This window comes from Callorhinus ursinus, unplaced genomic scaffold (genome assembly GCF_003265705.2).
Source record: "Callorhinus ursinus isolate GAN/ISIS: 27379988/994484 unplaced genomic scaffold, GSC_fseal_2.0 scaffold18, whole genome shotgun sequence".
Classification (NCBI taxonomy): domain Eukaryota; kingdom Metazoa; phylum Chordata; class Mammalia; order Carnivora; family Otariidae; genus Callorhinus; species Callorhinus ursinus.
Genome location: NW_027397080.1, coordinates 16,298,657 through 16,309,186, shown reverse-complemented (window position 1 = coordinate 16,309,186; position 10,530 = coordinate 16,298,657). Strand labels below are relative to the sequence as shown.

At 41.4% G+C, this 10,530-nt stretch overlaps 1 protein-coding gene across 3 annotated transcripts in view; it reads left to right on the top strand.

Moving 5' to 3' along the window:
- Positions 1-5,357: 5,357 nt before the first annotated feature.
- Positions 5,358-10,530, top strand: part of STX12 (syntaxin 12) — a 35,788-nt gene continuing 30,615 nt past the window's right edge. Inside the window, exon 1 of one of the 3 annotated variants that reach the window (XM_073903112.1) lies at positions 5,358-5,582. In XM_073903112.1, coding sequence (XP_073759213.1) covers positions 5,465-5,582 — 118 coding nt within the window. In that variant the 5' untranslated portion in view covers positions 5,358-5,464. The remainder of the gene's footprint in view (positions 5,583-10,530) is intronic. The other 2 variants (XM_025856729.2, XM_073903113.1) reach the window with 2 other exon arrangements.

The window sequence follows — 10,530 nt, the reverse complement described above, 5'->3', positions numbered from 1 at the left end:
ACTTTATTGGTTGAGCAGTCAGAAGCCCATCCAGGCTTGAGGGCAGGGGACATAGATCCGTTCTCTTTATGAGAGGATGACAAAGTAGAAGAGCATGTTGGATGGAAGCTATTGTGGCTAACTTAAAAAATAGAATCTGCCACATAGGGACTAGATTCTGGAACCAAACCAAATCCAAGAGAGCAAGGCAGAAGCTGCAATGGTCTACCTTCAGATGTGGCTCTCCATCATTTCTGCAATACCTTACTGGTTACAGAGGTCAAATTACTGACACTATTCGAGGTGGAATGGTGCCTCCCACGTGGGTACATACCAGGAAGTAAGGATCACTGGGGTCTGTCTTGCAGGCCGGCTACCGCATTGCCCTTTGGCCTATAGGACTGAGTAAAAACGATGTGAACCTCTAGATTTGGAAGCCAGAAATGAAAGCTGTCAGTTTGGGGAAAGTAGTTCATATTCCTCAGCTCTTCCTGGTATCAGTGACTACTTTCCCTACCAGTGTTTGCCAGGTTGTCACTGCAACAGATTACCAACTCTACATGAAAAGTGATACTGGTGTCATGCCGCGGTTAACTCTGAAGTCAGACTGCCTGGGCTTGAGTTCTGTCTCTCCTTAGTTTACGGTTGTTGTGAAGATTAAGTCATATCTGTAGAAGTCGTTAGAACAGTGCTTGGCACATAGTACGCACTAGGTTTTGTAAGCAATTTTTATGCGTGACTTCTACAGAATCTACATTTTCTATTTCCTGAGAGGGAAAGTAATAGAGTCATAAATTAGAATAACCGTGGATGTTCACTTGTTTTTGGCTTCCATTGTTACCTTATCCGAAGATCACATTTAGGCCCTCAGAACATTCATGCAACCCACAACTGGTAAATCCTTTTTTTGACTCCAAACCACCCACCTCGTGCATGCCACTTCATCACACTGGTTCTTAGAGTGTCATTTTCTTTAAGTTTAATAAGATATTGTTTGCATACAGCAAAATTTACCCATCTTCATATATAGATCAAAGAGTTTTGATGGATGTATACCGTTGTGTAATCACCACAATCAAGATATAAAACATTTCTATCAACCTCAAAACTTCCCTTATGCCCCTTGGTAGTTAATCCCCTCCCCCCAACTCCAGCCCCTGACAACCGTTAATTTGATTTCTAGCCCAGTAGCTTTGCCTTTTCCAGAATGTCTCATAAATGGAATCATACAATATGCAGGCTTTTGTGTCTGACTTCTTTCATTTAGCACATGCTTTCGAGATTTGTCCATGTATTTGCATGTCTCGGTAACTCATTCCATGTTTCAGTAGTCTGTTCCTTTATTTTATAGCTGAATAGTTTTCCATCGTATGAATATACGGCAATTTGTTTATTCGGTAACTGATGGATATTTGAGTTATTTCCAGCTTTTGATTACGAATAAAGCTGCCTTACACATTTATGTACAAATCTTTATAGAAACATGTGTTTTCATTTCTCTTGGGTAAAACACCTAGGGGTGGAATTGCTGGATTGTATGGCAAACTCGTTCAATTCTCTAAGGAACTACCAAACTGTTTTCCAAAGTGGCTATATGATTTTGCATTCCCATGAGCAATACATCCAGAGTGCTCATTTGAATGCATTCTTCATTGAAACTTAAGTGAATATCTCCATTGACCCTTCCCTACCATTCCCAAGAAAAACTTGCCATATTGGTAATAAAATGATACTTTATTTTTTTAAAATATGAAACTTATTTACTGACGTATAGCATACTTCAGAAGAGGACACATCACATGTATATGACTTGATGAATTTTCACAAAGTAAACACACCTATGTAATCACCATCCGAATCAAGAGGACTGCCACCAGCACCCCAGAAGTTCACCTCATGTGCCCATTCCCAGTTACTACCTCTCTCAAATTAACTACATACTATCCTTACTTTAAATAATTTTGCTGGTTATGAATCTAATAAAAATGGATTAATACAGAATGTACTCAATTTTTTCTGACTTCTTTTGCTAGGCATTATGTTTGTTACTTTTTTTTTTAAGTAGGCTCCATGCCCAACATGGGACTTGAACTCACGATCTTAAGATCAAGGGTCAAGTGTCACATACTCCACTGACTGAGCGAGGCAGGCACCCACAATGCATTATGTTTGGATAAGTTCACCTGCATTGCTTACATAGCAGTAGAACATTTATTTTTGTGTTCTATAATACTACTACAATTTATCCATCCTATTGTTGATGGACATTCAGGTTGTTTCCACTTTGGAATTAGTAAAAAGAAATGCTGCTCTGGCCTTCATTGTAATAGCCTCAAACTGGAAACAATTCAAATGTCCATCAATAAGAGAATAGATAATCAAATTATAGTATTTTCATATGATAAAATACTACTCAGCAATAAAAAAGACCAAACCACTGATACATGTGACATAATGGATAAATCTCAAAAATATTATGCTAATTGAAATAAGCCAAGCACTAAACAATACGTAAAATATAATTCCATCTCTATGAAGTCTAAGAATAGGCAAAACAAATCTGTAGTGATAAAAATTAGAAAGTGATTTCTGGGGATGAAAGAAATTGATTAGAAAGGAGCACAGCTTGATAGAGCAACGTGTACAAACCTGCAGTTCGTTGGTGTTTTTGTACAACCTTGACCCATTTGCTACATTCCTTTTTTTTTTCCCTATAAAATATGTGATAGAAAGGAGAACAGCACAAGGAAACTTCCCTGGATGATGATGAAAAGGTCTATATCTTGATATGGGTGGTAGTTCCATGGATGTATACAAGTGTCAAAATTCATTGAATTGAACACCTAACATCCCTACATGACATTGTATTGTAAGTCAATTATAACTCAATAAAAATAATACAGAAAATGCTGCTTAGTCCTAAAAAATGCTATTATGAACATTCCTATACTTGGTTTTTGGAACACATAAGTATTCATATCAGTTGAATATTTAGTTAGGGGTAGAATCGCTGGGTCATAGAATATGTATGAATCACAGCTCTGCAACTTAATAGTTGTCATAGCGCTGGGCAAGTACCCAGGACCTCTAGAGAACACCAGATTCCTTATCTGTTACCAAGGAGCTAATCTCACATTGATGGGTGCAAACCATGAAAACTGTTTTTGTCAATTAACAAAAGGACACAACGCTGAGAAAAATCACAGATTTTCAGAATATTTGCTATTCGAAATATCAATAAGAATGGAATATTCCACTCCTGCCTGGAGGATTTGAGTTACTTTGACACAGAGGAGCAGCCTCAATTTCCCACCCAGGTGCAAAGCTTCAGATAAGGGGTTTCCAGATACAACGTTCCACATTTATCTTCACGTTGTAGTTTCCAAGGAAACAAGATCCTGAGTCCTCTTGTTAGCTCAGGCCTGATGATAATCCCCTTACATGTAGCCTAGCATGCTTTGAGGCTATCAAAACACTGCTTTTTTTAAAATTTTACCTACACTCCATCTTTTCCCCAAATCCTAGGATAATTCTATCTTCTCCTGTGCTTGGTGAGATGCCCCATGATACCTCTGGTGTGCAGTCTCCCTTGCAGCATTACTTAATAAACTTAATTTTGTCAGACCACAGGTGGTTTTTATCAGATAGGCTTTATCTTGGGGGGTACCCATAAGGTTTGTAAAAGGTGTTCACACACTGGATCGGCATTTAAGAAATGGTAGTTTTTTTTTATCATTCATGTATAAATATAATAAATGTTCATCTGACATCTGGTATTTGCAAGACACAAATGTATACCTATGACAGCACAAAATAGCACAAGGCACAGATGGAAAACCACTTTTTATTCTAGATGGAGAAAGAAAACAATAATAACAAAACCCCATGTCTTCAACTCCTAGGAGAAAAATACCTTTACTGAACTTTGCTCTAAATAGAGTCAAGTGTAAATGAAAAAAGACTATTTTATAGGTAAAGTACAATTTACATGATTAGCTATAAGATTTGACATAAAACTATAGATTCTAAGAAATGGTAGCATTTTAATAACCAGAATGAGAGCCCTCAAATGTCATCTATCCCTTTCTATAGAGAAAGAAATGCTCTTAAAAAAAAATGCCACAACGAAAATAGAAATAGCTTTGCTTACAAAATCTCTAAGGCTCATTCACTCATTTGGGGTCTCCTCCCAAACAGGCAAACTGCTTCCTCTCTTGCCATTCCCCAGAGATCGCAGAGTAGGCTGGGGTGGGGCTGGGTGGAGAACACAGGAAACAAACACTGCTAGTTTCCCCTTCACTTCTTATCTAGATCTCTTCCCAAACCCAAATCCTACCCATGTCTGTCCATTTACGATAAGCTCACCAAATGCAGTCTTCTATGGGAACATTGAGGTCATACACTCCAAATTACTTGAGGAATGATTTCCCCCCCACCCTCTAGGGAATGACTTTTTCCCCCACCCTCAAGGGAATGACTTTTGACATTTGAGAGACTAGTTCTCCAAAAAAAAATCCTGGTTTGGGATATACAGTAAATGAAGAGGCTATTTGGGAAGGATTTAGATGGAAAATGAGTTTGGTAACATGAGAATGAGTTTTAGGGAAGTAGGGAGATGAGGATGGAGTTAGCTTAATGTTTGGGTTTTGCAGTCAAATCTCAGAAAAGCAAATTAACCACCGTGGTCTTAATTTTCTCAGTTTTGTAAAAGGGAAAATAACTCTTGCTTTGTCGAGTTACTTCGCTTCAACATTTAAAAAACCGATTGTCCATTATCTATTCTGAACGTAAAAATATAGTTGGAACATTGTCCCTTGCTATGATAGAGCTTATGAACAAATGAATTGCAGTGAAGATTCATACATAGTATGTGCTCAATAAATATTATCATCGCTTTATTGTTTAGATTAGAAGAGGGGTGGAGGAGAAATGAAAGCGGTCTGTAAACCATGAAAGTGCTCCGCAATTACTATCAAAGCCCTTCAGGATGGAAGTAGAGAGGAATTTCAGGAGATGGTTACCTATCTGACTTTCAGGGTTGTCGAATTCTCCCATATTTGGGCCTGAATTCTCAGAATAGAACAGAATAGGATGTTAGGGCTGAGATCATCTGGTACAATTTTATGCTAATAGAAAATTCTTGCCTCCTGTCACCGCGCTCCGCGAGAAACAACACTACCACACCAGCTCCTCCAATCCAAGCCCCAACCGTGTGATGTCAGCGCCCCGCCCCGTTTCCCCAAGGCCGATGCGTCGGGTCTCTAAGCTACTGTCCCCGGCACCGGTTCCAGCGGCGCCTGCGCACTGTGGGGCGGGGCGGGACGGACGCGTGCGCGCGGCGTGGGGGCAGGGCCAGTGCGCACGCAGCCCTAGCCCCTTCCCCCGCCCTTTCTCTTCTCGGTTTCTCCGTCAGGCTGCGGGTGCAGTCTGGTTGCTGCTTCCGGTAGGAGCGCGGTGCACGGCGAGTTGGTCTCAGTTCCTCGTCATGTCCTACGGTCCCTTAGACATGTATCGGAACCCGGGGTCCTCTGGGCCCCAGCTCCGGGACTTCAACAGCATCATACAGACGTGCAGTGGCAACATCCAGCGGATCAGCCAAGCCAGTGAGCTGGGGACAGGGCTGGGGGGCAAAGGCCATTCCGGGGACAGGCCTGGGTGAGGTTGCCGGGATGCGGAGCCCAGCCGAGGCTACGGCCAAAGCCACACCTGAGGCCGTCTCGGGCTCTCCACTGTGGGGGCGGCGGCTGCCATCCTCGAGTCTGTCAGGCCCAGGCTCCCCGAGGGTCCCGAGCCCCAGCTGAAGCTTGAGTTTCTTCTCAGGTGTACTGCCCTCATGGTATGGGGGCCAAAGCAGCAGTCCTGACAGCCCTAGGGTGGAGGGGTGTGTGTGTCATCTCGGGAGCAGTGAGTGAGTTCACTTGGCGCTGTGGTCAGCCGAGTTTTTCCTGTCATCTGCCTTACCCCCACCCACCTCTCTTTCCTCTTTGGCCAGTTTGGATCGGGAGTTGTTTACCGATCTAGACTTTAAGTTACATTCTGCTCAGCTTTTTGCTCCTTGGAAATCAGCTTTCAATTAAGGGAAGTGGAGACTGCATGTGTTTGGGTGACTTAATACCCAGCTCTTCCTGTAATGAATTTGGAAATCAGATACAATGACATGTATTTGAGGGGTGAGATGACTTCTGTTTTAATAAAGAGAGTTCACCGAAAACATTCCCATTTACATGGTTTTGTCTTTTGTAGCAAAAGATTTGCACATATTTTTGGGTTTCAAGCTGATGAAGCTTCTGCATTCCTTACCTATTTAGCAGCTTTTTTGAACAAATCTCATACACAGAGAAGCCCAGGGACTTGGCCACAATCACATAGCAAGTAAGACATGTTAGAGTTGGTGGTGGATTTCAGAATGTCATTGCTTGTCTTAGAACTAGCCCCCCCCCCCATTAGGGTCTGAGTAAGACTGACTGAGCTGATTGAGTCAAATACAGGCAGTTTCTTGTGCCTGAAAATCATCACAGAGCCTTATAAACAGGTCAGTGGCACAACTTTACTTGGAAAGAATGATAATCAGCATCCTTGTTTATTATTGTGTTTTTGTGAGCTTGGATATACTTTGAATAGGTAGAACTCAGTTGGTCTTGAATTATAATTATGTTCTATATAAAGAAGGGGAAAATTTCTAATGAAGAGTGTGAGACTGGGTGAATTGGAAGTGGAAGGAAGACTATGTGGCCTGTTATGTATAAAAATTTAAAAAAATTAATGTGACCACTGGTTGGAAAGTATAGTACTTTGTGTTCCAATTTCTCCTCTTGTGAGGGAACTGTAGTACCAGTTAGGTCAGAAGATTCTGGTTCAAGGCTGAGAGTTTATCGTTGAGGCTAAATCTAACCTTAGTGTCTGTTTGTGAAATATTCATTCTACATATATTTGTTTGAGTATTAGGCATACTCATATACTGAGTATAGGAACCGGCATGGCATGGATTCTTTCAACAGGGAGTCCGTGGCATACATATCGACTGAAATATAAAGTTGAAAGGGTTCAGTACTACAGAAGAGATAAAGCAACATCGAGTAGGTATTTGGGGGAGAAAGATATCATTTTCACTTGGGAATGATCTAGAAAGGCATTGTGGCATTTGAGCTAGGTCTGAAAAATAGTGGAAAGGATTTGAACTTTTGACAGTAAAGAAGGGAAGAGGAGGGAATAAAATGAACAAGACGTGGTAGTGGGAAAGCATGGAGTATATATGGAAAAGTAGAATGATTTAATTTGGCTAGAGGGGTGGACTCTAGAAAGTAGTGGAAAATTGGGTTGGAAAGGTAAGTTGGGGCCCAAACATGAAGGACTTTAAGTGCTAAACTAAGGGGGCTGGATTTAGTTTTTTTTTTTTTTTTAAGATTTTATTTATTTGAGAGAGAGAAGAGGGAATGAGTGGGGTGGGGGAAGGGGTAGAAGGAGAAGCAGGGTCCCCCCTGAGCAGGGAGCCTGATGTGGTGCTATATCCCAGGACCCTGAGATCATGACCTGAGCTGGAGGCAGCTGCTTAACTGACTGAGCCACCCAGATAGCCCTTGGATTTAGTTCTTTAGAAATGTATAAATTGCATTGGAAGGGAGAGACTGGATTTAGAGACACCAGTTAGGAACTGTGAAAATGAAAAGGAAGGAAAGGATAGGCTTCTTTGGTGACACAATTGAATAGGATTTACCTGTTGGTTGGGTATCGGGCTCAAAGGATCATTGGAATCAACCATTAATAACACTAATAGCTAACATTTGAGTACATACTGTGTGCCAGGCAATGCAAAAAGTGCTTTATATGCATTATCTTACTTAATTTTTTAACAACTCTGTTAAGGAATTACCAATATTATTTCTTTTTATGGGTTAGGAAACAGACTGAGAAAGTTTAAATAATTACTGAGCAAACTGGTACCTGGTTGGCTCAGTCGGTTAAGTGTCTGCCTTCAGCTCAGGTCATGATCCCAGGGTCCTGGGATCGAGCCCTGAGTCAGACTTTCTGCTCAGGGGACAAGTCCGCTTCCCCCTTTCTGTCTCCCTCTGCCGTTCCCCCTGCTTGTGCTCTCGCACTCTCTCTCTCTCTCAAATAAATAAATAAAATCTTTAAAAAAAGTTACCAAGCAAACAAATAGCAATGCCAGATTTTGAAACCAGGTCTGTCTCTTATGACCAGTAATTAGCCTTTTTTATAATTTTTAATATTACAATATTGTAGCAGCTGGCAGTTCAAGTTAGAAGTGACTTGTTCTTTTTTTTACTTGCCATAGGAAACTGGGAAATACATGAAGCTGTAGAACTTTCTCTTGTGGTGTGGCTAACCTCCGCTGCTAGTTAGTTCCTTTGAAGAAGCATGGGACATGACTTACTCATCTTCATATTTCTAGTAGTAACAAGTGCTGTGAAGAAAATGGCAGGGTAAGGGGATGGAGGTGAGAGAGAGAGGGCGGGTGTGCTATTATATTTTAGATCAGATGGTTAAGGAAGGGTTCTGTGAGGAGGTGACATTTGAGTAGAGACCTGAGTGAAGTGAGGGAGAGAGCCATGTGAATAGCTGGGGGAAGGCATTGTAGGCAGAGGGAATAGTAAGAGCAAAGATCTTAGTGTGTTCTTTTTTTTTCTTTTTAAGTAGGCTCAATACCCAGTGTGGAGCCCAATGCAGGGCTTGAACTCACGACCCTGAGATTAAGATCTGAGCTGAGATCAAGAGTCAGATGCTTAATCAACAACTGAGCCACCCAGGCGCCCCTAAAGATTTTATTTTTAAGTAATCTGTACACCCAATATGGGGCTCGAACTCACAACCCTGAGATCAAGAGCTGCATGCTCCCCCAAGTGAGCCAGCCAGGTGCCCCCCTAGGATGTTCAAAGAATAACAAGAAAGCTAGTGTGGCAGTTAAAGAAAGGGAGCATAGTAAGAAAAGAAGTCAGGGAGGTAGCCAGGGATCATTATCACTTAGGGTCTTGATGCTTACTAAATAGTAGATTTGAATGAGTGAAGTTTTTCTACCGTCTTTGAAGTCTTCCTCCCTCATTCTTCCTGTAGGAAGGGATACCTACCACATCTTATGACCCTAGGTAGTGTCAGTTGGAATTCTTCCCTTAGGGTTGTTTGGTGAGGAATTGAGAATTTGAAATTGGCAGGGTAACACTGTTTCTACCCTGTTAGTCAGGTTAATGACGTTCCCCAAATCTCTCCAAGACATGGTGGTTATACTAAGTATACACTCTGAATGTGAACTCACAGACATATACCCAAGTCCATATAGCCCTGCAGGAACTCTACCCATTTGAAAATTTGAGAGAATAGCTATTCTTTTTTCTCAGCTGTTCAGCCACAGATGTGGGTTTGGAATTGCCGAGCATATCAGCTGAAATAGGGCAGCCCACCACGTGGGTTGTTATAGATACAGCTAGGGTTGACTGCCTGGTACAGAAAGGGTTGTTATCAATATGTGTGGGGTACAGAAGAAATGTACTTGGCTCTGCCTATTATGGAGTGGAGGGTCTGGGCAAGTACTGCTGTGTCAGATAAAGGAAAAAAACCTAGTAGCCTCCAAGTTATCTCTGAAGAGATTAAAGAACAACGTTTCTCTTCTTCAATGTTGCTTATTTATTGCTATGGTTTTTTTTTTTTTAAACTAAAAACATGAAAGGCAGTTGAATTTTTTTTTTAAAGATTTATTTATTTATTTTGAGAGAGTGAGAATGAGAGAGAGAGAGAGCACATGAGAGGGGGGAGGGCCAGAGGGAGAAGCAGGTTCCTCGCTGAGCAGGGAGCCTGATGCGGGACTCGATCCTGGGACACCAGGATCATGACCTGAGCCGAAGGCAGTCGCTTAACCAGCTGAGCCACCCAGGCGCCCAGGCAGTTGAATTTTTAAAACCAATTATCATGAAATCCCATGGGTGGTTCTTTCAAAGTTATTTTCACATTTGCCATTTGCTTTTATTTCATTGCCATCTCTTAAATCTTCATGATCTCAACATCTGTATTACAGCAACATACTCTCATCATCTCTCTTTCCATTCTTACTCATCCTGATAATGCTATCAGTAGTATGTCTAAAATCCTGTTTGGATTATACCACTCACCTTCTCAAGAGCCCGCAGTGGCTCTCTCATGTCTGCTGCATCAGATTTTAACTTCCTACCTTGTTTTCATTCTCTGTCATCTTTTTTTTTTAAATATTTTAATTTTAAGCAATCTCTTTGCCCAGTGTTGGGCCCAGACCTACAACCCTGAGATCAAAAGTCACACACTCTCCCACCTGAGCCAGCCAGGCGCCCCTCACTCTCTGTTATCTTAACTGAGATTAGGCATATTGTCTACTTCTCTTCACCCTTTGCCATAGGCAGGGCTGTTTTTCTTAACATCCTTAAACACTTGTTTTTGCTCCAAGTTTTTGTTCATTCTGTTCCTCCTTTCTTTAATATCTTTCCCTAACTTGCTAGCTATCTAAATTATACAAATCCTCTGAGTTGTGCTTAAATCCTGCCCCTTGTAACTAAGCCTACCTTTGATTTT